Source organism: Gallus gallus, chromosome 1 (genome assembly GCF_016699485.2).
Source record: "Gallus gallus isolate bGalGal1 chromosome 1, bGalGal1.mat.broiler.GRCg7b, whole genome shotgun sequence".
Lineage (NCBI taxonomy): Eukaryota > Metazoa > Chordata > Aves > Galliformes > Phasianidae > Gallus > Gallus gallus.
This window is the reverse complement of record NC_052532.1, coordinates 155027832-155054950: the sequence shown is the minus strand read 5'-3', so window position 1 is coordinate 155054950 and position 27119 is coordinate 155027832. Positions and strand designations below refer to the sequence as shown.

Here is a 27119-nt window from a genome sequence, read left to right as displayed (position 1 = left end):
CACACCGTACTGGAGGTCAGGCCACATTTCAGTGGCCACCAAAATCTCCTGGAAATGCTAGCTGATGCCTTTCCATTTGCCACTTGCTTTCAGTTCCAGTCTTCATCTTTGTTCAGCCATGCAGTGCATACAAACTCACTCCCAGGATCCCTGTTGGCTCTTATAGTCATACCAGGTTATCTCCTCAAACATAAGGCATTAAGGCAACAATAATCTGCTGCTGCAGAGCCCTTTTACAAGAAGGGATAACAGTAAGACAGTAGAAGATTTGACTCTTTTTTTCCTTAGTATCACAATACTGACCCTCAACTGCTGCTCTTCATCTTTAACCACTCATTATCTTCCCTTCAGCCCATTTTCAGGACATGATATAATCCCTTCAACACCATACCATCATAACGCTTATGCTTTCCAACCCAGAACACTCCACACTGGAAGCACTCTGAACCACACAAAGTACCTACCTACCCTTGGAGGCCCTCTGCCTGCTCTACAAGAAACCCAGGCCAAACCACAAGCAGATGCATAGCCTGAACACAGGCCTCTGATCTGTTTGGTGTTGGACTCAAGAACAACTTTCCAGAATAGATGGCATCAGCAGGAAGTACATCAATTCAAAGACGCTCTCTGAGGACAGTATCATGTCATTATTTATGCTTGCACATCACCCTCTGCAATGCAGCATTGACTCTAGCTGTTCAGCTGTGCAAGAGTGTCCTCAACTGCTAATGCTATCAGTTTCGTTGTAATAAGATTAAATCTATCACTCAAGACTGTACTTCACACAAAACACCACTACGCCCAGCAAGGCACATGCTGTTCATAACAACATTATCCTCTCAGAATGTTAAAATGAGTGATAAATTTGCATGCTTTTCAGTATCAACACAGAGGGGAGAGCAAAACTGCCTTATGTGTAACTGAGTAACTGAGTTAAATGGCAATGGGTTCACAACATATCATAGTTCTGCACCTATGTGAACACCAAAACACCTGTTTGATGAACTGATGCACACTAGACCAGTGATGAAGTTGTTATTGTATAAAGGTAGCACTTTGTGAAATACAGGGCACAACAATAGGATTTTCAACCAATTTTTCACATACGTCTCAATGTGAGATACAAGCAAGAATGACTAAGAGTACCATCTCTTTGGATCCAAAAAGGTAACAGACTGATCAATAACTCAGGGCACTAAAGCCTATGTCTGCATTACAGCTGAATTTTTTCTTGGCTTCAGCTTTCGTCCTCTCCCACGACTACAAGAACATCCAAACTAAAGGACCCCATTTTTATTCCCCAGACTGCTGACTGGGTTGGTGGTCAGCAATAACCTTTAACAACTCTGTTACATTTACAGAGCATTACAGCATCAACAATTATTGCAACGTTAAGCCTTCTGGTCAAGGTTCAACTTCCTGTGAACCTCTGAACTGATGGAAGGATTTCTACTTTTACTTTACAGTACAGGCAATCTTAAAATACGAACTTAGATTCCTCCTAAACACACCACAGTGCACAAAGTGGTCCTCCTGTTGTTTTCCCCATCTTCACAGAACCTTGAAGAACCAGTTCCACCGCACCAGAGTCTCAGCTCTGTCAGCTATATCCATGCCACACTGCACCAAGGTACCTATGAACATATTTAGGTAACTTATAAATCTGTACAAATAAATACACATGCTACAACTTTTCAACTTTCCTCTTTTTCTTCATCCCATACAAGCTTTTAATCAATACAAAATCCACACAGAAATAACAGACAACCCAACAACATAACTGTTCTAATCGAAGTTTCTTACTGAAGGCTGTTGTTTTAGGATTGCTTTCCAAGGGGTCTGATCTACAACGCACTGCATGTACAACCCATATGGTTGAGGAACCTGTTCTGTCATCATCATCCTAAACAGTCTTATTATGTGGGCAACATAGAAATTCAGCAACAGTATGAGGAGAAAAACAAGGGCAAATAGAGAAAAGCTATGAATAATAATTTTATGACTAGAGAACAGAGTTCACATGAGAAAATAAGAGCTCCAACATAGCAGACCATCTGTTACAGAACACTTCTGTGACTTCCAGAATTTTTTCTTTTTTGTACCTTCAGCCTGTACTGTAACAATAATGATTTAGATAGAAAATCCTAAGTATAACAGCACTAAATTTATGGATTTATTCTTCACAATAGCTTTTACAATTAATAAAATGTAAAAGCAGAATTTAGCTTCATGCTCACAAGGGAAATAAATCAATTTACATAAAGAAAAACAGTTAAGAAATAAGTGATCTATTACACTGATGCATTGTTAGTGGTAAAGAACTCAGGGTAGAAGGACAGGGAAAAAGAGTAAGATATCCTACAAGTCAGCCCTGGGTGCATTCTAATAAAGCTGTAAGAAACTTTAAAATATGGAAACCAGGAAAGAACATTTATATAAATAACTACTAAGTTACGAAACAACTTCATTACCTTCCACAGGTTTATAAGGCATACACTAAACTACAACTTAAACAACAAAAGAAAAAAACCTTACCTTTAGAAAAACCATTTCATTATATCTGCTAGCATCCCGAAGGGCATTATGTATTTCCATTTGAGACATGTATAAGCAATAAATGGGTGAAATCCCTTTCCCAGAAGTATACTCACGTTAACTTAGTCTAATACATACCCCAGTTCTCCTCAGAGATGGTAGCAACTGAATGCCATTCAGGTTGGGGCCAAGATTTTACAGAGAAAACACCTGATGCCACATTCAAAGGCTAACTTAAAGGATTTACCACAGGTGATATTTGCTTCAGGCAGTACTTTGAGAACTCAGCTCAATGTTGTGTTTTGTTTTTTTTCTCTTGAATAGACAATTTTTATTGTTTTTTAGGCAACAAAATTAATTCTGAAAATGTGCTATTTTAGTCCTCCGATCTAGAAGCTATAAAAGGTATGGTTATTCATTTTTGTAAGTGGAGTTATTTTTAAAGCTTGGTAGTTTATAAACTAAGCTGAAAATGACCTTCCTTATGTTTGTCTGAAGCCTTACTGATGTACGGCCTACTGCTACATTCCTAAGTAGAAGCATATTTTTAACACAACAACCACAGTTCAAACCATCACGAAATTAAATACACTTCTACTTCCTCGTTTTGAAAATTAAAGCCTCAATCTGAATAACACTTAATATGTTTCTAAACACTCTTCATTTTATGCTCTATTCCAGTGGGTTTTCATGACTACAGTTTCTGTGCTAGAGATGCCAACTGTGTCTTGCTAGTACAGCAACAATGAAAAAACTTCTGTTTGGAGCAATGCTAATGAACCTCAATGCTTGTCCAAGCTGGTCAGTTTGTTTAACTGATCTTAGATTATATTCCAAACGTCTTTCACTAAATCTCATTTACTGCAGTTGGGCTTTTGAGTTTCTAAGTACTTCTAAACAATGAGATATAAATTTCTGAAATGAGCCTGAAGAGTTTCCCCCTAGAAGTACTCTTAGTGTTCATTCCCTAAAAGCCTCGCTACTACTTCTATAGCCTTCTTTGACGTGCTGACACGTAGTTAATGTACTACAAGAACTCATGAATTACAATGACCAAATTTCAATGCCTGCTAAGAATCTGCCTATCGAGCTAGAATATTTCTACTTAATTATTCACCCAAGCTGCTGTACCACATCTATTAGGAAGACTTTCTTAATTTCTCAACTATTATAAACTCAATACGGGCAATTAAAATTTTCCCTCTAAGTAGTATACAATCTTGTATAGGCTCGTGTTCTATCCTTTGTTTCTTGACTCGTTGACCTATGCTACTACAGAATAGATACCATATTATCCCAGTTTAGGTATGCCAGACCCATTTAAGGCCGATTAACTACATGTTTGATTGTAGTTTCCCAGATACATTGTGAAGTCCTGTAGCTTAGAAAAATCATTTATTTTAAAACACAACTAATATATTTTTATTTGCTGGATGATATATATGAACTAACAAATAATGGTTTCTGTCTCTGCAGGAAGAAAGACTAAGTATAAACCTCTAAAAAATATGAACCATGGCAAATGTATGAATTACAACTGAAAAGATATATGGTTGTACTGAGCCTTTGCAACCCCAAGCCTAAACAATAAAATAATAATCCTCTTTGCAATCATGGGATGCCTTGTCTTGAAAACCATTTGAACAGCTATCTCAAATATTCTCTGGGCTTGTAATGATTAAGCATGAATATTCAGCTTATAGTTATCTACTTTGGAAGGATTTCACTGCTTTGCAGCTATGGCAGCAACTGTGTGCAGGATCTGTATGATATATTTATTACAACTGTTCCTTTTTCATGTCAGCAGGTGTCTGTCTGTACAGACAGACTGTATACCTGAAATTTCAGCCGATTTTCCTTAAAATGCACACTTTTCTGTTAGCAATAAGAAAATACCCTGATAATCAAAGGGCCCAGCTAAAAGTTGCAGTTTCCTTTTGTGTACTTCATTGGCTAGCTGCCTTTTCAGATTGGATATCAGGAAGAATTTCTTCTCAGAAAGAATGGTGAGGCATTGGCAGAGGCTGCCTGGGGAGGCAGTGGAGTCACCATCTCTGGAGATGTTCAAGAAATATGAGTATGTGGTACTGAGGGGCATGGTCAGTGTGCATGGTGGCAATGGGTTGGTGGTCGAACTAGATGATCTCAGTGGTCTTTTCCAACCTTTATGATTCTACGATTTAATTCAACTGTCTTTTTTTCCCTTTTTCTTTTTTTTCCACAGTTGGCAGTCCTGCTAAGTCAACCTCAGGAAAATGAGCTTGGATGCAGGACAACCATTAAGCTTTTTTTTTTTAATTATGTATGGTACATATCCAACACACACACAAGAACATGAAATAATATCATAAAAAAAAACCCCAGTAAACTATCAAGCTTAGGGAATGTCAGCATTTCTTGTAAACAGATGTCTGCACTTCTCTTACTCGACAGCTTTGTGGAGTCACGGTGACTAGGTCAGTGGACACCAAGACTCAGATGTGAGCTGCCCTTGAGCTGTTCTCTCCTCTTGACCTGTCCAGAGCTTTCTGGCATTTGTTGCTGCTGTTCCTCCAGCCATCTTCAGCACCAGCTCACTCCCCCTCCAGCTCAGTCTATCCCTGAGAAACTCTTGTATTTATTTTAAAATGAAAACATTATAATGGACATCAAATAATCCAACAGTTTTCTCTCCTTCTCAAAGAAATATTTTCTTCGTTTTTGGTTTGTTTTGCACGGTAAGTAGCGAAAGTACTCTTTTGCAATGTGCCATTACTCAGTTACAGCTATAGAACTGCATTACAAAACTAGCTAACAAATCTGAGAGATCCTCTGTTGGCATTTTCTCAGCTTTTCAGATCATGGAGACTGAGAATGCAGTTGCAGGCACAGCAAAGGGAGAAGCTTTCAAGTTGTCAATTTGCAAGTCATAACACATGCAATAATCTGCAAATCCATACTCTTCAGCAAATGTGCACATCTGCTGGAGTTCTTTCTAGCTACACAGCTTTAAAACTTACTGTCAGAATTAATACTGCCTGTCAACTATGGCATATTTTATCTGATATTTTATTTTTTCCAGGAAAGCACAACACTATGTTATTGCTTAAAAGCATCATATGTCAGCTTGTAACTGTATTCCCACTCGAACTTAAATTGCAATATAATTAAATATAGAAGCAGACGAAGTATAAATAACTTCAACTCAATTACTATAGCAGACGCATCTTCACAGTTTATCCCTATCTCATACAACTTTGGTTTTAAAAATGTCAAGTTATCTTCCAGTGTATTCAGCTGACGTGCTGCCTTTGGCCAGTACGGGAAGCCGCCTGACTGCCCTCAAGCAAATACATTAGGCAACGGAGAGCAACAGTAAAATAAATATATCCAAAACAGCTACCTAAGACTTTTGCCTAAATGCAAATGTTTTATCAGTGTAACTAATACCGCTGTTAAAGCAGTTTTAATTTCCGAAAAACTTCTGAGGAAGTCTTAAATAACTGACATCCTTCCCCTTCAGTCAGAATACGGGAGCTTGAATTACACACAAACTGAAACAACGCAGCTAGCAGCCTGCTGACTGTTGGAAATATTAGGAACTTAGCAGATAGTCCTGCAGACTGCTTTTCACTGGAAGAAGGCCTGAAGGGAAGTGAGTCCAGTGATGTTCATTTGATCTTTTTCTTCTCCCGTGGTGAAGACACCCCATGTCCAAAGGCATTTTCCTTGTAGAGTCCTGACCAATGCTTCCAAGTTTTCCAACAGAGAAGCAGCACATGGGCTGTGATAGGGAAATATTTAAGAAAGGTGGCAACAGTAAGCAGCGCAATACATGTTTTTTCTCCTGAGGGTATTGGACAGGGAAAATGCTCCAAGATCCACTGCCTCCAAGTGCCTCCTACTCTCACTTGTTTTTTGTGTGTTGTCATACATCTAAGTGGTGAGTGAACAGGTTGCCTTGGAAGTGGCTATATCCAGGAGGATTAAAAAATCATCAAGACATGCCTTTCTGGATTTCAAGACTGCTGTATGTGAGAAAAAGCAAATCTTACCGTTCTGGGCTAACGCTAATATCCCACTTAATTATGTGAATGAGATGGTTTACTTTCAAGTGCTTCACAGAAACCTTAGGAGTACAACTGACCACCTTCAATCCCCCTCTACTGAAAGCTGGAAGCATATTCTGACCGTGAAAGAACCTGCGATCTCTAATAGCTAATCGTGAGCAGAGATACTGGAAGCTTGAGTAAATTTGGGAAGCAAGCACTCATATCACTTCTGTGTTGTCACATACTCGAAATGGACGAAGAAAAGTTTGGCAGACTTAAGCACTCCTACGCCACACTCTTGCTGATTATATTTGAACTTTTCATTTTTGGTTAAAAATTTATTGGATTCTAGCACCTTTGATGCTTGCAAAAATAAGAATAATCTTATGAAAATATGAATAATCCTATGATCAGACTCTCAAGTTGTACTGAAAGAAAACCCTTCGGAATGATTCACTGGCACTCTTACTCATGGCATTGCTTCCAGATTGGTTAACATTATAATATCATTTTTTTATGTAAACTTTGGGAACCCTAATTCATAAGGATCTATAAAATGCAAATTAATATTCCAAAATGAAAAATAACTTTGTTTCTCAAGCTGCACCATGCTACAGATGTCAAAGAAAATTCATCACAGTCAATGTTACTTCAGATTTCAGGGTATTTTTTTCCCTTAAAAACTGGATGTCTGAATTCACTCATACGGATATATGACTTTCTTCTTTCCTTACTACATTTTTCCTGTTCAATATTTTTAGTTAAAAAAAAAATTCTTGAAATTTTCTGAGTCTAGGCAGCAACATCATCCTTTTTGACACAGCATGGCTGGAACAAGCTATCTTGTATTTGCAAATTTCATGGTGGTGGGTTTTTTTTTTTTTATCCCAGACCACCAGTACTACAGCTACTCGTACACAGAGTAATTTGTGTCTGTACTGAAACTCATTATCTAAATCTATGCTTTGCCTTAAAATAAATAGCCTAAAATGAAGTGTGCTACAAGCACTGAGAAACAGGAGTGCACAGTTCATACCTTAAGGCATCAACATCAAAACTAAACCATAAGTAAGTATATTTTTCCTTCTTGTAGCTCTGGGGAAAACTTACAGTTTCTTTAACAAATATTTGCAAGTTCAATTATGTTAATATTTCTGAGATTAATCAGTACTTTCATCAGCCTGAATAATTAATTGTCCTTACCACTGAAAATACAACAGAAAAGCAAATGAACAGATTTCCTTCATGAAAATTCAAAGCAAATGGACAGGATTTAGAACAGTATCATATTCTTCTCTGACTATTCCAGGGAACAACGTCCAGCTGAATACCAAATTTTAGAGCTATTTGGGGAACACTTAAAAATACAAGTGATTATTATTAAACAGAGAGGAATTTTTTACTTTAGCACCACAGGATGTTTATTCTGGATTATATGTCTATATCGACATTAATCTTTAATACATAAGAAACAGTTCTTGCATTTAAAAAAACAAAACAAAACAAAACAACAAAAAAAAAACTTGCTCAGAATGCTTCCATGTTATGTTCCACAGAAGTATTTTGGTGTTTTAGGAGGTTTCTTTTGATCAATCATAACATATGAGTGATGGCCTAAGGATATGCATGTGAGGAGTTCTACTCTGACTCATTGCTCTGAAGACCAGAGTGGAGCTTGGGAGATCGGCATCACTGACATGGGATGTGGCTTGGATCTTCCCACACTGGGAATCTGGGAGCAGCTGGTTGCCAAACAGCTGCTTCCAAAAACAGGCAGAGCAGAAGAAAAATATTCTGATCAGAAAACAAGCCCAATTGCTGAGGAAGAGGAATTTATCTTGGTATGCCTTGTTTCCCAAGGCTGATTGTGATTATTTTCTGTAATACATGACAAATCACAACAACACAGCAGTAATACACCTGCCACGCGGGTTCAATCCGCAACACCCTTTGAATGCTCAGTGGACTTTGGCTTCAGGCCAGGGTGTCCTCGGGGTTTCAGAGTGACTCCCCTCCTGTTCTGTGGGCTTTATGCCTAGTGAAAAAAAAAAGGATGTGGGAGGTGGAAGAAGTGGTGCAAACCCAGACTCCATGTCATGGACAGAAGAAATCAAATTAATGAGCTGAAAAACACCCCGACTCTCCCAGATTACAAATACCAACTATGAACCTAGTTTATTTTCTGACAGCAAGAAATAACCCCAAGGGATATCTCCCCATAAAGACAAATCTCTGTCACCATCTTTTATTTGAAAACTGGAATAGACAAATTCGTGCACTATGTCTGTGCAAGATTGAGTAATTTTGCTCAATTTACACTAAGGCTATATAGAACGTGCACTGAGCAGCTAAAATGGACTGATGATCTGTTGGGTATGTAAGGCAATCTCACAGAATGGCCTGGGTTGAAAAGGACCACAATGATTATCTAGTTTCAACCCCACCTGCTACGTGCAGGGTCGCCAACCACCAGACCAGGCTGCCCAGAGTCACATCCAGCCTGGCCTTGAATGCCTCCAGGGATGGGGCATCCACAACATCCTCCCATGAAAAAAACAAACAAACAAACAAACAAACAAACAAACAAAACTCCTTCTTGTTGCATTCCTAATTGAAATGATGACCTGGTAGGTAACTGTTGAACATTCAACTGCTCCTATCACGTAGCCTCATCCACAGATTTCTAAACCTCATTGGCTCATTAACTTAAAAAACAAACAAATAAACAAACAAATAAACAAAAAAAACCAGTGAAGAAATCTTAATGAATGGCCTGCTCTCTTCATACACCACAGTCTGGGTATATGCATACGTATTTATTTCTTCATATATGTATACACATACAAAAATTCAGAAATCATAACTCATGATGGTTTTTGTTCCTTGGAACAAAAGAAAGATTATTTCTTAAAGGGTGAAGATACGGTGCTCTGCAGTGTTGGCTGGATGCAAGGCTGCAACATCTGGATGTGCTCAGTAGCACAATCCAGACCTTCAGAAGTTATGAAAAATGAGAAAACATCATCCATTGTGCTTTTATTATATATATACATACATGAAAATGAATAGAGCAGTCAATACCAATAAAAATAGAAGGAATCTTCAAAGAGATACAAGGCTTGTGCAGACAGGTACCTCTGTAATTACAGATACAATCTAGATGCATTACAATGTAGACGTAAAGATATCTGAAAAAAATGATAGAAATCTGTCTCAAAAACTCAATAGCTGTCCCGAAAGAATATAGTTGGCAGCCCTTTTCTCTTAAAGAGAACTACATTTGCTGTTAATACACATTAACAGTTTTAAAAGTAGCTACCGTATATTTAGGCCAATTACTAAATGGTGAGCTATAAAAAGGTGTCCTTTGTAGTTGAACTCAGTAAATCAGTAATCATTTTTGAAATTATATTTGATAAACATGTATTTACTAGTAGCTGTATTCTCAAAAATGAGAAGACTGATTACTTTCAGCTAGGCATGGGACCGTCTCACCATACCATCATGAATCCAAATTCAGCTAAGAGAAATTTTGACAGACTATAATTGCTCTTTACTAACAGAAGCATGACTGAAGTCATTTAAAATACACATGAAAATACTTCTAATGCTATCAGAATACTTTTTTCTTAAAAACAAAATTACATTTACTAAATTGAATAGGGGATTCATAAACTCTAGTATCTCCCAGCACCCCTAATTTAGCACTGTTGCTGTTTTGAAATATTATGGAAATAAATGGGATTTTCCTCTTTTCCATAAATCAAGAGAATTTGTGTCATGCTCCAAATAAGTAATTTGTATTTAGCTCATAGCTCAAGCCATGCAGTTACCTCCTAGTTTTCCTCTGACCTGAAAAACAGCTTTTTAGAAGAACTCCAGTTTCAATAAGAGGCTCAGCACCAGACTTCACGCATACGGGCTTCACTAGCTCACCAGTTTGCATACCATATATAGTCCCAATATTGTCTTCAATGTCTAGTCCAAAGGCAGAAGGGATGAGCTCAGCTCTGATGACCTTCAATTCTCTGTAGTCCTAACACTGCCACACCAGGAAGACGCTCTGCCACTTGGCATTAGTTCAGAAACAAGGTTAGGAGACAGCCAGTGAAAGGATCAGCTAACTGCATCACCCTCTTCTGTCCCCCCTGAAGGTGATCTCGTAGAAAAAATCTGTTTCTAGACCCTCATGAACCAACACAAATTCTAGTTTCTCCCTAGTTCCTCCTGCTGGCCTGCTAGTCTATGTGAAAGAAACCTATAGCACTCTAGTTTAAAACCTCACACATGCAATTAGAACACGTGCTCGGAACACAACAGAAAGCACAACATTCTTTTTTCAAAATGGCAATGATACTTCTAAATCAGTAAGTTTCTGCAGCACTAGAAATCTCAGCATTTGATAAGCCAGGCACTAAGACCCACGTAACAAAGCCAATCATCCACCCGATCTGTGGGTGCTACGTCACAATGGTGCAGAGCACTGGAGCTCAAAGGAACACCACTATATTTAAGAATAACTTTTGTTTTCAGTCTGCTAGTTTCCAAACACTAATGGCATCTGTGGATTTCAGCATTGTTTTTTAAGTGAAAAAAATAAGGTGCTTTTTCGGCATTTCACCCTCCCCATCTCCCTTTCTCATCTTCACACTTGGGGAGCAGCCCTGCCATATCTAACAATGGTCATTCAAGTAGACACACACACCTCTTCCCCACATCTGAGAAAATACACCTAACCCTTGTGAACTGCTACTCTCCTTTCCTCCGACAAGAAACCTGGACTCTGACAAGAGGTCAGAGAGATAAGCTGCTTATCTTTTGATTTGTTCAACTCTTAGTGTAGATCCATTCAACCCCATCCCCAGAGGTGTTCAAGAAGCGTGTAGATATGACACTTAGGGACATGGTTTGGTGGGCATGGTGGTGATGGGTTGATGGTTGGATTATATGACGTGAGAAATCTTCTCCAACCTTTATGGTTCTGTGATTCTAAGACACTGAGCATCCAGATTTTAGAATGAGCCGCAATTCTAACTCTATTTAGGCTGTGTCCATGGGATGGAAAGTCTTTTCTAAAACAGTAGAGCTTGTAATTGATTTTACTTGTCAGCAGGATTTCAAACATTGGCTTATCATTCTGTATTATGGACTTGTAAGCATCATTCAGGTAAAAGTAGGACCTTTTAGTAACGAGCATTTTGGTATTACAGATGGAAATATTTATCTACTGTTCAAAGTACTAAAGGGAAACAGTAGGACTTCAGTTCCTCCTAATCCCTTTCATAATCTCAAGCACAGAATGGAAACATCTGCTATATTTATCCAAGTATGAGTATACTTGCTCATTTCCACATACCCATGTCTAAGATTAAATTAACTCATAACACATTTATCTTCGTTCCCCCCCCTCTCCCGTCCACACACACACACACACACACACGTTTAGTAAAATTCTCATCACTTCTGAGATGAAAATGTCTTAGAGGAAGAGACAGCATCCACATCCCAGACAATCTGCATGAAGAACTAAATCACATCTTCAGCAAACTAAAATAATGGACATTTCTCTACAAAAAAAAGTAACATTTTGGATTTTTTTTCCCTCAATCAACAGTTTTACAATCAGGATTGCATATGTCTCCTGGAATGAAAGGATGCTCAGGTTAGCCAATAGTACATCCTGCAAGGTGTCGGATTTAGACCACAGTTTTATCCAGCTTTCAGAACTGACATCTTCAAAATAGTACAATCAATGCTAAGAAAGAATTAATTTTTCCTTTGTTTTTTGTTCACATTAAAAACTCACTCCAAGTAACTCCTACAAGGTATCTAGATACTCAGGCTCTTCAGTTTGGCAAGACGTTAGCTAACAGATGTTTGATAATAAATAAATATATACAAGTGGGCAGATTCCCTGGATGCTCACCAGACCCTGAAAGTACTTTCAGCCAACCGTCTGCAATGCTACTTCTGTAATAATGCCTCTGATTTAAGTGCTGCAGGGATAGGATTTGAAGCAAATATGTAGAGATATGGGGAAAAACAAGATATGGCTAACGAGAGGATAAAAAAAAAACACTTGCAAGAGAAGGATGGAGAGACAAGGGAGAGTGAAATTAATTACAAAACAACACTGAATGTCCATAGGTTTGGGAGTGGGAAGGGAAAGAGGACTGAGAAAAGAAACTGAATTGCAGGTGAAGCTGAAAAATAGAGACTGGCTAAAGACTTCACAGAAGGAATAAGGTAAAAACAAGCCTGAGAGATTGATGAGGGCCTGTGACAGATGAAGGACTGCCAATACAAAAACACTGACAAAACCACAGAGATCAGAAAAAGATCTGAGACATTTGAGTCATACGGAGCGCAAACAAGCTTAACAGCAGCAGCCTGCAAACAGAGAAGGAGGCATGATGACAAAGGAACAAAGTTAGGCAAAGCTAAGCTGGAAGCAGAATGCATTACATGAGAACAAGGAGAACGTAGCGCGCACTGGAATTCTCACTCCAGGATCTGAAATACTTTTTCTCGTCAAACATCTGGAAAATATTAACATCTCCTTCTCCTCCCCCAATTAGCTCTGGAGGATGAGAGTGTTCTTCTACAGTTATCAAATCACTTCAAAAGGGACACAGATTTGCAGTGAGGTTGTTGACAGTTTTTTAGGGCATCAGCTTTTTCTGTCATGAAGGTTTGGTGGTTTGAGGGGGTTTTTTGTTTGTTTTTGTTGAGGTTTTTTTCTTCTGTATTTCTTTTTCTAAAAGTTAGGTGATTAGATACGGAGGCTGGCAGCCCTGCGTGCAGCATGGAGGTTGGAGCTTGATGATCCTTGAGGTCCCTTCCAACCCAAGCCATTCTATGATCAAGCTAGAGATTGCATAAGGTCTGAACTTCATAAGCAGTGACTGGTGGCTAAAAGAGAGATTCTTTTCTCCGTACAAAAACACTGGTTCATTCCTGACAAAAATGGACAAGATCTGAGAACGAACCAGAACTGCATTGGAAGATGGCCCTCTTGTTCTCATTATAAGCAAGTTAGCTGTACGTGGCCTGAAGAACAGAAAACAGAAAGAGAAGACAAATTTGTAGCTACAGAAGATAAACTGCAGTGAAGGAGAATGTCACTTCTACTGCTGTGGTTGTCCGTGATGTTAAACAAAGTGCTCAAAATGCTTTGAGAGCTTCTCAGATTCTGAGTGACTGATTTGAGGTCCTGGAATCTGAGCTGGAATGTTACAGAAGGAACAGACGAAGGTGGAAAGTCTGGGTATACAAGCTGTTTTCACAAGGCAGTCCCTAAACACCTGAAGTTGAGCATTCAAGTAACTGGTATTTTTTTTTTTTATGTCTATTCAGTTAAAGAAATCCCTTTCTGAGATTTCTTTTTCTTTCTTAAATTGAGCCACATCCTCCCTATTCTCGCAAACGTAAAAATGAATTTGATCAAGCTCCTGTAGAACATTCAGGTGCTAACGAGTAGCTCAGAAAATTCTGTGAGGCATTTCATAAGGACATCAACGCATAATGCATTTGTAATGCTTGTTAAAAAAAAAACAAATGCCTCCTAGTTGTTTCCTACAGTTTTTGTTTGTTTGTTTGGATTTTTTGTGCTTTCTGCCATCTGCAGGTATTGCTACAATCACTGCCAACATCTGTGGCAGAATTCTGATAAAAGAACTTAGTTTGCAGATCCCCCAAAGTTATGAGAATGTCACAAGACTACAATCTAGAAAAATGAAAATAAATAACACAAGCACACACACAGTTTGGAAGAAAGAGCCAATAATATGTCCTAGAGTACCTGACTTTGTGTTAAATCAAATAATAGTGTCTTTTTAGAATAGTTTTGTACTTTCTTCAAGTTAATAGTTCATAGTAGTCTTCAAGTTAATACTCCATAGGCCCTGGAACGTGTCCAGAGAAGGGCAATGAAACAGGTGAGGGGTCTGGAGCACAGGTCTTATGAGGAGCGGCTGAGGGAGCTGGGATTGTTTAGTCTGGAGAAGAGGAGGCTCAGAGGAGAACTCACTGCACTCGACAACTTCATGAAAGGAGGCTGTGATGAGGAGTGGTTTGGCCTCTTCTCCCAGGCAACAAACAGGACCTGAGGAAATGGCCACAAACTGTGCCAGAGGAGGTTTAGATTAGACATAAGGAAAGACATTTTCTCTCAGAGAGTGGTCAGGCACTGGAATGGCTTGCCCACACAGGTGGTAGAGTCACCGTCCCTGGCAGTGTTCAAGAGGTGTCTGGATGTGGTGCTGCAAGACATGGTTTAGTAGCTCAGCGAGCAGTAATGGTGATAGGAGGACGGTTGGACTAGATGGTCTTGTAGGTCCTTTCCAACCTTGTGATTTTATGATAGTAAAGTGAATTATGTCTGCTGGAAGAATGCTAGACACATTTTTATTTCATCATATTTCAAAGCAGCTAGTGAATAAATCAATTTTTAAAAGCCTCTGTAAAAATTAAGATTTAATACAATATTTTATAAACCTACTGGAGTTTATTTTAGAAAAGAGCCCCTAACTACATTGCTCTTCAGATTAACCCTCCAAGTTGAATCTCAGGCTTCCAGCCAATTTCTGGAAAATTCATACCCATGAGCAAATTCCCTGAAGTCAACCAGACTTGCACAAGAACACCAGAAGGTCAGCACCCTTGTAAGTGATGATTCTTTCAAAGCTTATTTCTAAGTATTTAAGTGTATTAAACATTGCCAAAATAGGAGAGCTCTGCACAATAACTGTATCTGTAGAGTCAGCCCAGCTGTAACACAGGGTAACTGCATATCACGTCAAAACAGGAACTGCAGCACTGAACAAGGCAGCATGACTGCAAGGTCACAGAGAAGGTTGTTTCTAAACTGGGAAATAACCTGAAGTAAAATACTTTTTAGAAACCACAAATACGATTCCTGCTGCATGTTCCAGACTTCCAGCTTAAAGAATTATTTACATGACATACAGGGAGCTGGACATTTTAAGATCTGTTCTACAAGCAGGAGCTCTACATTCATTCAAAGTAGGCATAAGCACTGTGCTTTGCAGATTCCTTTATGCTAAACTACAGAACCAGCTGCAACAACCCTGTGCACTAAGTTATGCTTGACAGCATTCAAATTACTTTACAAGGTCTATGTGTTCCCGTGTATTTGTTTTTGCAAGGCGTGGACGTTTCTGTTCTACGCTGTTCTGTCAGAGAGTGCGTGGAAGGGTGCCATTCTTTCAGGTAAAGTTGTATGTTCAGAATCAGAAAGTTAAAATCATTTATGAAAACCTACCCTGCCACTGAGTCTCTGAAATGGAACAGAAATGGCACTCTGAAATTCTGTGATAGACTGTTTCGGCTCCTCTTGAACTTGGACATTTCTTGAAGAGCAGTGAAAGAACAGAGGGCTCATGAAAAACTCTGCCCCCTTGCACTGTGGCAGCAGGAGAGAGGGTAGAGGGCTATGAGATATTCTTTGCATTCAGTTTTCAGCCCATCTGCTTGGGAAAAAAAAAAAAAAAAACATTTGAGAGCTGAAGGGCACAGGCACTGTTAAACAAAGTACAAGCACACTTCATCTTCAAATCAAATTTCAAACAGCATCTTATATATGGAAACATTTGATTGATGGTTAGAACTATAGTTATCATTAGGAGTTAGACACGCTTTAAAGAAAATAACTGTCAACAACCAATCTGTCAAAAAAATCTTGCAATAGGCATGATCTTCAAAGACCATGAATTGAATATAAATTTTTAAAAGGATTAATTTTAACTCAGCTGCAAGAAAAGCATTCTCTGAGGTTCATATTACAAACATTCAAACCTCATTAGCTATACAAAACATCAGGAGAGTGATCTACAATAGCAGTCTTATATGACATTAAGATGCACAGAAGTAATTGTTAAGGTACATCCAAGGACTATACAAGTTGATACATGAACTGTAATTGCATTAACAGCAAAGAAAAAAAGAGTAGTCTTTTACTACTACTTGCGGGTTCCTACTGAAAAATAAATGAGAAATCCGTGATTATCTCAACATCAAGAATATTTGCACATTTTAAAAGCTCAGCCATTAGAAAATGTTGCTGAACCAATTAAATGTTCCAGAGATTAGACTACACTTATCTGGAGTTTACTCTTTCCACAGCAGTTCCTACCAGGCTCAAGCCTACTTTGCTCTCAGCCAGGCCATCTACCAGCTGCAAGGGCAGCTGAGCATTAACAAGCATCCTTCAGCAGCAATTTGTCTCAGTACCAACAGTAAATGACTCAGCTGTTCATGTCATGCTCCAGGAGTTACTCTGCTAACACAACAGCTTTTTACCACACAGCACAGCATCCCCTTCCTCCACAGCAGGCTGGTGTTTGTTTTCTATTTTTTTGTTACCCATATCTTCTTTCTAAAACACGATACGACTCACGTGGTCATAAAAGAAACAAACTTTTGCTCCTTATCAGCCATGTGGTGTTGATTTAAAAATAATCATATGCCAGCTAGTAGGGTTTCTTTTTTTGCTGTTGTTTTTTGTTTAAAGGGTGTGAAGGTGAAAATATGAACTTCAAACATAAAGGAGCCCTAAGGCAGTAAAACATTAGAACACCTCTATTCAAATTGGTATTACCATCATGCATGCAATATGAAATAACTCAAAATTTTCATCATCCTGATAATTGTATCTGAAAAGCTCATCTCTCAGCAATATACAGAAGAATGAATGGCTTTTTTTTCCTTTCAAGTTTTAATCTGAATCCTGAAGGGTTGTGGGAAAAAGAGAAGGAAATCCCCTTTTTCCCTCTTGGTCAGAATCATAGAATCGTATCATAGAATCACAGAATGGCCTGGGTTGAAAAGGACCACAATGATCATCTAGTTTCAACCTTCCTGCTATGTGCAGGGTCACCAACCGCTAGACCAGGATGCCCAGAGCCACATCCAGCCTGCCCTTGAATGCCTCCAGGGATGGGGCATCCACAGCCTCCTTGGGCAACCTGTTCCAGTGCATCGCCACCCTCTGGGTGAAAAACTTCCTCCTAATATCTAACCTAAACCTCCCCTGTCTCTGTTGAAAAACATTCCCCCTTGTCCTATCACTATCCACCCTTGCAAGCAGTTGTTCCCCCTCTTGTTTATATGCTCCCTTCAAGTACTGGATGGCCACAATGATGTTTCCCCAGAGCCTGCTCTTCTCCAAGCTAAACAGGACCATTTCCCTCAACCTTTCCTCATAGGAGAGCTGCTCCAGCCCTCTGATCATCTTAGCGGCCCTCCTCTGGATCCACTCCAAGAGCTTCACGTCCTTCCTGTACTGGGGGCCCCAGGCCTGGACGCAGTACTCCAGATGAGGCCTCACAAGAGCTGAGTAGAGGGGCACAATCACCTCCCTCTCCCTGCTGGACACCCCTTTTTTAATGCAGCTCACAACACAATTGGCCTTTCGGGCTACAAGCTGGCTCACGTCCAGCTTCTCATCCACCAGGACCCCCAAGTCCTTCTCCACAGCACTGCTCTCATGGAGATCTTCCCCTAGTCTGTATAAATACCTGAGATTGCCCCAACCCAAGCAAAGCACCGTGCACTTGACCTTGTTGAACCTCATTAGGTTTTCATGGGCCCACTTCTCCAGCCTGTCCAGGTCCCTCTGGATGGCTTCCCTTCCTTCCAACATATCAACTGCACCGCTCAGCTTGGTGTCATCTGCAAACTTGCTGAGGGTGCACTCGATGCCATTGTCTGTGTCATTGGTGAAGATGTTGAAGAGCACCAGTCCCAAGACCAACTCCTGAGGGACACTGCTTGTGACCAGCCTCCACCCTGACACAGAACCACTGATCACAACTCTTTGGCTGTGTCCAGACAGCCAGTTCCTAATCCATCCAACAGTCCATCCTTCAAATCCACACCTCTCCAATTTAGAGAGAAGGATGTGGTGAGAGACCATGTCAAAGGACTTGCAGAAGTCCAGCGAGATGACATCCATCGCCCTTTTCCATCCACCGAAGCCGTCACTGCATCATAGAAGGCCACCAGATTGGTCAGGCGCGATCTAACTTTGGTGAAGCCATGCTGGCTGTCTCAAATCACCTCCTTATGTCATATGTGCCTCAACATAGCTTCTAGCAGGATCTGCTCCATGATCTTCCCAGGCACAGGGGTGAGTATGCATAGCTAACAGTAATGTGTGGAGTACTGAAAACTCCTGCCACAAATAGATTACAGTCCTGGATTGGGATAATTTCAAGGATTTGAGAAAATAGAAGAGCAAAAGTCATAACACAAGAAAATAACTAACAGTTGCCTTGCATGCCCATACAGTAGCAAGATTGAAGACAACTGCAAATTTGAAACTTTTCTGTTTGCAGCTCTGATTTCTGTAGCAGATTCCCCCATCTTTATGTCAAAGTTCCTACTCCTGACTTCACCATGGCCATTCATGTCTATCAGCTAGAGAAAACAACCCTTCAGCAGGCATGTTTCCGTTGAGGAATGCTCCTGGTGCATGCAAGCAAAGCCAGCAAATCCATGTGCCAACTGGAATTTTCACTTTCCCCCAGGTCTTTGAGGGGCTCCAAATGACAGTAACACCGCGCACTGAATCTGAGTTAGAAACATGTCACATCCTTATTCACCTGCTTATCAAATGGAACTGAAAGGTATTTTGACATTTTAATAGCAACAGCACCAGAAGGAACAAGAAACTTCAAGACTATAATTTTTATGACAGGATAGCAGCAAGAGACTGCCGTATTTGACAGCAGTAATATTTAAAGCAGTACAAAAACCTGAGACGTGCTACAGACCAGTAAAACAGTATCGCCTTCCAGCAGCTGGTAACCTTATTGGGAAACACTGCACAATTCTAGCAGAATGACTACTAGAAATGATTCCTGATTTAAGAGCAGGGTCCTCAAGACACAGACTCAAGCTGCTGACTGAGTGGTGTTCTGAAACCAATCTAATGTAACTGTTCCTGGGATAAAAGCACGAAGCAGATCCTGCACAGATTAGTGCAGATTCTTGTTGCCACACAGCAGCAGCCCTTGAGGAGCAATGATGCACTGAGTTTACTCAAGCTCCTCTATGTAACATGGCTGGAGGGCCCACGTGGCAACGAGATGCTCAAGTGAATTAAGATACTTCAGTAGCAGGACACCATGGCGATTGTCCTTTATTCCCACTGAACTGGCCACCAGAGGGTTAAAATGAAGTATTTTCTATATCTTGTAAAGATAGCAGACTTGAATACCTTAAAAATGATGGAAAGAAGAACTTTCCGTCACTAAAGTCAGTTAAGTTTAAATCTTACACTTGACATAGTATTGCTTGCAGTCAGTAGTCTAAGCCAAATGAAAGTCATTATATACATGTGAGCACACTTCAAAACGTTACCTAAAAAGACTGAAATATGTAGCATAGCAGTACGCATTTTACCAGTGCATTTTTACCTTATTAGGTATACAAGGCTGCGTAGGCACACATAAGCTGCCTATAATTTTCACTTTCTTATTCCCATACAGCAACAACAAAAATTAGCAAGGGTATGAAAGGAAATAAAACAACTGAAATGCAAAACAGTGGATGAAAACACGAAAACAAAATACTCAGTTACACAGAGAAACATCAAGCGCATTAATCCAGCACCTTGGGTTGGTCTCCACATTTCTCACACCCCAACTGTGTCACTGTGTATTTTAATGACAACTGCACACTGAGCAGAAGAGAAATACAAGAAACAAAACTCATACGGATGGACCGATACGCTCTTTGTGATTCTTTTTTTGCCATGTCCTTCTTCTGTGCTGATTTTGAAGAGAGAAGGTCACCGTGGAGGAAATGCATTCATTTTGCAAACTTCATGCCACCACACTGAACTGCAGGTATTATTTTTAGTTCTTCCTTGCACTAAACAGAGATGGAATCTGAGGCGTGAGGAGGCACCATGCCAGGATGTAAACCCTCTCCTTCTGTGCTGGCTTTAGTCATGTTGCCTTGCACCCACATTGCTCTCATCTTCAGATCAGCACATTTCCCCAGCGCTCATTCTCCTCACTGCTAAATCTGAACACATGCACGCACTAGCCGCGTGTGCTTCATAGAATGATGATATGGCTTAGGTTGGAAGGGATATCAAAGATCATTGAGCTCCAACCCCCCGCCGCGGGCAGGGCTGCCAACCACTAAATCAGGCTGCTCAGGGCCCCATCCAACCTGCAGATGGTTTACAAAAAAAGAAGATCCTATTTACAAACTGCTCTGCAGTGCTCAAGCTGGCAGTCCTGCTGCACAGAAAATTAAGTGACTCCCATTGAGTATGAGCACAGTGTTAGACAAGAAGTATTTTCTACAGAAGGCACATTGTTTAGAAATTTTCTCTACAAAAAACAAAGTCCTGTACATGAGCGTAAAGCAAATGCTACAGAAAGAGTAGCATGTTTCCCAAAACCTCACTTAAAGATCCTATAGAATCTGCAAACTTAAGACATCAACATCTGAAATTACCTTTTTCTGCTCATTTCAGTTTTTATTTGTTTTTCTTAGTGCAACTCCAGAGGCTTGCAAGGGAATCTGTGTCCCAAACTGCCTAAATTGCCACAAAAGCATCATAATATTGACTGCAGTCTGATATTTATTTCCACTGCCAAGCACAGAAGCACTCTGTACACACAGTACTGTTTCTATCTAATATGTGTGCTAGCAAGAATTAATTTCTACATCTACCAAGCCTATAATTTTTCATGCTATGACAGAGCAGGGCAGGCAGGAATCACTGAGCTTCTGGGGCACTGCAGTCCACCCCATACACATCAATTTCATACACCAACCTTCAGCACAGAGCACAGCCAGAATTTGCGTGCTGCTTTGTATCTACCCTTCCAGAAGAGTGGTCCTAAAGAAGGCAACTTGTTTCTCTCTGGCAAACACAGCCCTATTAGTATGTGCTACCCTACTTCTATTTTTCTTTGGAAGTTCCAGCATAATGTGATTTCCAGTTTTAAGAATAATCAAGGCAAAGCAAGAAACAAGCCATGAGAAGGCATATAGAAATGGTTCAGTGAGTTACAACATCACACATCCTAGTCTTTCACTGCTCTGTGTCTGATTATTTACTCTGGTTTAGCAATACTCAAGAGCCCACAGACCACTGGCTGCTCACAACGTTCGTGGGACACTGCTTTTTCTTATTTAAAATGAACACAACAGGAAACCCATATCGAAGTCACAGAGTACATGAAGTACATTTAATATCAGCATCCTAAAAAATTAAATATTTATTAGTCTCGCTAGGAAAAACAAAACTGTGAACAGTCTGGAAGCCAGTCATTGCTATGCCCCAGAGGATCATATTCTTACTTACCACAACATGTTTTTAGATACATCACAGATCTCTAAACAGCACTGCGCAGATCTACATGTTCTTGCCAAGAGGATTAATGAATTAAAACATAACCCTGGTCATTTTAACTCAGCAGATTGGTTGTTATGGTTTATCAGTGCAAAAATGAACTACGTGACTGAAACTCACTGTAAATAAAAGTAAGTGGAAACAGCAGAGGGAAAAGCACAGTGACAAGAACGGGAGTAGGGAAAAATACAAGCTTGTAGGGGATTGGTTTTATCTCATCATGTAGGAGCTTTTACGAGCCTTTTCATACAGCCTTTGAACTCTGAACAAGGATCCTCTGTCATGTTTGCATTTTAAATTAATGTAATCCCTCAGTAAAGTGCAATACGTGCCCAATACCGTACAATCAGTGGTTCCAGAGATGCAGAGCAAGGAAAACCTGACCATGTCACTCTTCCACATTTTCAGAAGAAACCATCTCTAAAATTCTTTAAGTGCAAAGAAACAGAATGATAGAAAACCAAATTAAAAATCCTGTGAGAAAGCAATCCATTTAAACAGAGATGAAGATAACTCACTGTTACAAGTAACTAACAAAGCCAGGAAATGTGGTTTAGTAGATAGGATTCCCTAGAAGCAATAAGCAGAATTTCTAAATGCAACCGAGAGTCCATTGAAGCAAACATAGCACTTTTTTTTTCTTTTCTTTTTTTTTTTTGCAGTTTATCAGCTGAAATATTTTGCCTGTCTTATTCAAGCTGAAGAGAACTGCAATGCATCCAGGTAATTGCTTATTAATGTGACACCTTTCAGAAGCTCTGAACAGAAAAACACAATTTAAGACATGTTTTACATGTACTTACTGTACATAATCTGCACTGTCTGAACAGTTTTCATGGTATGACAGCTTTTGAAGTACACCTCAGGTTTTTATTCCGTTGACTTAAGGAACTGAAGACGTGTAAGAATAGAAGAGATGTGTTAAGTACTGCAGCTGAAGTCAACATACAATGCCACACTTCAGGAGGGACAAAAGACCCTGGGGCTCTGCTGCATGATTCTTCTCTGCCCAGAGAGAACCCTCAGAGAACAGAGGAATCCCACCAGCCCCACCATTCCAGAGAACGGAGCAATTAACTTAACAAGAGCCCAAACTCCTTGTGGCAGGGAGGGCAGGACCAAGTAGTGGTTTCACTCCTAAGAGAGATGGCTTTAAGTAGGCCTCACTTCAAACAGCAGGACATCACACTTCAGGCAGAGCAGTAGAGGGGAGGGAGCACGGCTTCAGATGCCAGTAGATGTTGTGCTGGTAAAGCACAACTGTGCTCAAAATAAAGACTGACTGGGTTTTTCAAGCCCTGAAAGCACGCAAAGACTAAAAAGCTTAGACTGTGATTTGGGCTGCAATCAGCCCTTGGGGATGTCTGTATGTGTTTTTTTTGTTTGGTGGCTTGTTTGTTTAACATTGTTTTCCCTGTAGCCCTAAATATACTACTGGAACTAATCCCTGATGATACAAACAGGCTTACCTCTGACAAATGCTGAGAAGAGGATTGAATTACCAGACTACTCTCAGACCAACAGGACGACCATGTAAGTCTGTTTGCCCGCCTCACTGATCTACCAGTTGTCACCTAATTAAAACACCTGGAAAGGGGAAACACGCTCACCAATGAACACATTCATACACAAAAGCAATGTGCATCCCCTGGTAACCACAAGTCACATTCTTTTTGCAGCCTTGATGCAACCACGTCTGCATTTCAAGCTTTCAGTTCCTTTCTAACACTCCTTACTGTCTCCCTACACTTTGAAGACTTCCTCAGAGCAGATATAGTTGTTTATGACATGATCATACAGTTTCTTGCATTACTGATGCTCTGATTTATTTGGAAGGCACATTACTATATACGGTCTGGATGCACCTATTTGTGCCCCAAAAAATAAGGTGGTAGACACGGTATTACAGTTTTTACAGAAGAGAATATCACAGATCCTGTTTAAGATTTAAGTTACGTCACTTTACTGCCTTCACTTTGTTGTCCAGCTGCCCACAGTCACTGCACTGTTTATAACTTCTACAAGAGATCCAGCAGGTCTGGCCTTCGTACTCCATGATCTCCTTGTGGTCTCTAAAGGTGCCCCAGAGCACTGCAGCCAGTGGTGGTAGACAATGCCATAATGCATAGATGAGACAAATGATACAAGTCATTACACAGAAAAACTCTTCCTTCCCCCCACCACCTCTTCTCTGAATTTGAAAGAGTACGCGAAACCACAAAACCAGAACCAGGTGGCAAAGGACAGACAGCTGGAGCCATGAGGGGACCAAATCAGTACTGCTCAAAGTCCTACAACTCATACCCTAGACAGCGTAGACAGCAGCCTCCAAGCCTGGCCTCTGAAATTCATCTGAGTTCACCTCACTGCCTCAGAGAAACTCGAGATGCTCAGAGAGATCCGAGCTAACTGGGAAAACGAGTGGAAGAGAAGCAAAGAAGGGCGGACTGTACACATCAAAAGCAATACCAACCTCTAAGAAAAAGCAGAGATGGGAAGCAGGGAAGCAGTCAGTCACGCTACCATTCTACAACGGCTGACAGAAATCAACATTTTTTTTTTTTTTTTTTAAACATTCACTTTCATAAACGCTAACTTTGGTCTGAGAAATCAGCCTAGAAATCAGGCTCTCCCTGTTGTCAACATATACGTAATCTAGCCAAACTCTTCGGCAGCTGTTTTTCTATTTAATTGATTTTGAAATTTGAGAAACAGAATAGAAAAACAACCTCAGAAAAGAAAGTTTGATTTGGTGTGCACAAAAGCTGCTTTCTTTAAAACAAACAGCCTGATTTTCTGTATGTTGCCTGCAGCCACTCTCAGTGAGCTTATATCATGTCATTCATCTATAATTCTCTATTTTACTTTTTTCTGTCTGAAAATGCAGTCCCCAGTAACATTCCTTCTGTTCCCAAATAACTGGGTGGTTTTCAGGAACTGCAAAAAGAAAAATAAATGAATTAAACATATGAATTCAGCAGGTAAGAGAGCACTCAAAAATCATTCCTTTTTGCTAAACATTAATTGGAGATAAAAGGCTACATAGCAACACACAGAAACAGTTAGCACATTTGGCTTTATCATTCCTTCAATTTGAGACTCGGCAGAAAATTATCATGACCAATTTTCTTTTTCAGAACTGGAAATTAAAGATAGCTCTACGAGCCTAAAATGAAACATAATCATTCAAGAAAAAAAAAAATGCTGATTCTGACGTTAAGAAAAACAAAATCGAAACCTTAAGCTCTCAACTTTCAGTTCCTAAACTTTGTCAAACATTTTTGAACTAGAGCAATGACAGCAAGAGTTTGCATCTGAGCCCCTGTAGCCCGTGTAGGCTGGAGATAATGAGGTTGCTAGCAGAACAATTCTGCATTCATTGCAAGTCTTTAGCATCCATTTTGTTTTGAGCCACAGCTTGTTAGTTTCTCAACCGATGAATGAAATTCTAACCCACACAATCTTAGAACACATTTTGTTTTGATCTCTCCAAATCTTGTTTCATGATAAGACTAGGAAACCAAGGCTTATCTCTTTCTTCTGCAATCCAAATACGCTCAAGTCTACCTAACCAAGCCATGCATCTCTCTCATTTCCTTCAAAGCTCATTTTTTTCCATCATGTTTGTTAATCCTATTCAAAACAATTTATCTGATGACTTAACTCGTGCAACATTCATTAATATTAACTGAAAGAATGCTTTGTACTTGAATATTCCAAGAGTCTGCATGGATTCAGCCCATGCTCCTACATCACATGAAAATTAAAGTACAAAACAAATTTAAACAGGAAGTTCACTAACCTTCTTCAAATGTTTCTAACTTACATTTTCTAATCATAAGCCTTATAGGGTGTGATTTTATTACAGCACAGAAGCCGCCTTCAGATGATGGAAACTAAAGATTTTGTACTGATGTCTTGTTTTTCACAGTGAGCTGCCCTATGGCCTTGCTTTGCTGAAACGTATCTTACAGACAATTAATACTCGTTATGGACAAACCATTCTGACTGATGCTGTGCAGTGACTACAGAGCATGGATCTGGGCTACAGGCAGGCTGCCTTCTGCTCTCATCTCTAGCCCTCTAGCTCTCCAGCTCCTACCACAGCTTTACTTAAGTCAGCAAAATGCTCCATTACTTCTACTTTGGCTTGAGACAGCCTTGTCCCACTAACTGGTGGCTACTGCAGAACACCACAGCTACGTTCGAGACTCTCAAAAGCACAACCATACTGAGGTCCGTGCAACAGAGCAGTTTTCTTTCAAGGCGAGCTCAGATGGGTCCTGAAACCCCATGGCAGTATACACAGATCACTGTTTATAAAGTTTCTACAAGAAACGCAAAATGCACCAAGTAAGTTTTTTGCTTAACTGGAGGAAGTATGATTATGCATCTTCACTGATAAGGATCAGTCACAGAATAATTAGATATGAGATACAAGTTGAAGTTAAGAAAAGCAACAGCTCATTAGAAGGGCTCATGTATTAAGAGGGAAGTGTAACAACGAAAAAAGCATAAGGAAAAAAGGCGTAAGAGCAGATCAGTTCTTTGCCTCCCCCCAGAGACCAGGGATCTCAAGGCAACTGTCAAACAATACCCATCTGTTTCAATTAAAATCTGTTTTATGTAAGAAATTTGGTGTTCCGTGGTAAAAAAATAAATAAATAAAAATCATTGGTTGAAAACACTACTCAGAAGGGCTTTTCTTGATGGCTGACAGCAGGGTATGCCTGCTCTACTTAGAAACTAACTTTTGCTTTACAACAACAACCAAAAAAACCCAATCTGTTCCTGTGGCTGTGAAGAAAATCTGCCAGATTTAAAAAGAGACAATGCTGTCATCTAAGACTACAGACAAACTCCGTGCATCCTACGTAATTCTCAAATGACAGCAGTACAGAACAAACATCTCTGGCTGCTAAGAAGCTGCTTGCCAGCACTAAGCCAGACAACTACCCTCATACACTTCAGCTGGCTGCTGCTTTCAAAAGTTATCAGGAGCAGCAAACACTGTGCAGTAATTCCAGAGGAAAAGAATAAAAAAACTTTTATTCCCACTGCAGCCAGTCAGAGAGCTTCAGGAGCCTCCCCTCCCCTTGGAGTCAAAGAGTAAAAGAAAGGGACTCCCTATCAAAAGTATCTTAGCATTCACCCCC

The 27119-nt window shown here is 39.9% G+C and overlaps 2 protein-coding genes across 4 annotated transcripts in view; both read right to left on the bottom strand.

Moving 5' to 3' along the window:
• Nucleotides 1–27119, bottom strand: part of TBC1D4 (TBC1 domain family member 4) — a 107354-nt gene that overhangs the window by 76885 nt on the left and 3350 nt on the right. The gene's annotated exons all lie outside the window — the stretch shown is intronic.
• LOC124417285 overlaps nt 1–27119 on the bottom strand; it is a 37405-nt gene extending 10286 nt beyond the window's left edge. The window contains exon 1 of the mRNA XM_046901945.1: nt 2536–27119. Coding sequence (XP_046757901.1) covers nt 17470–18540 — 1071 coding nt within the window. The 5' untranslated portion in view covers nt 18541–27119 and the 3' untranslated portion in view covers nt 2536–17469. The remainder of the gene's footprint in view (nt 1–2535) is intronic.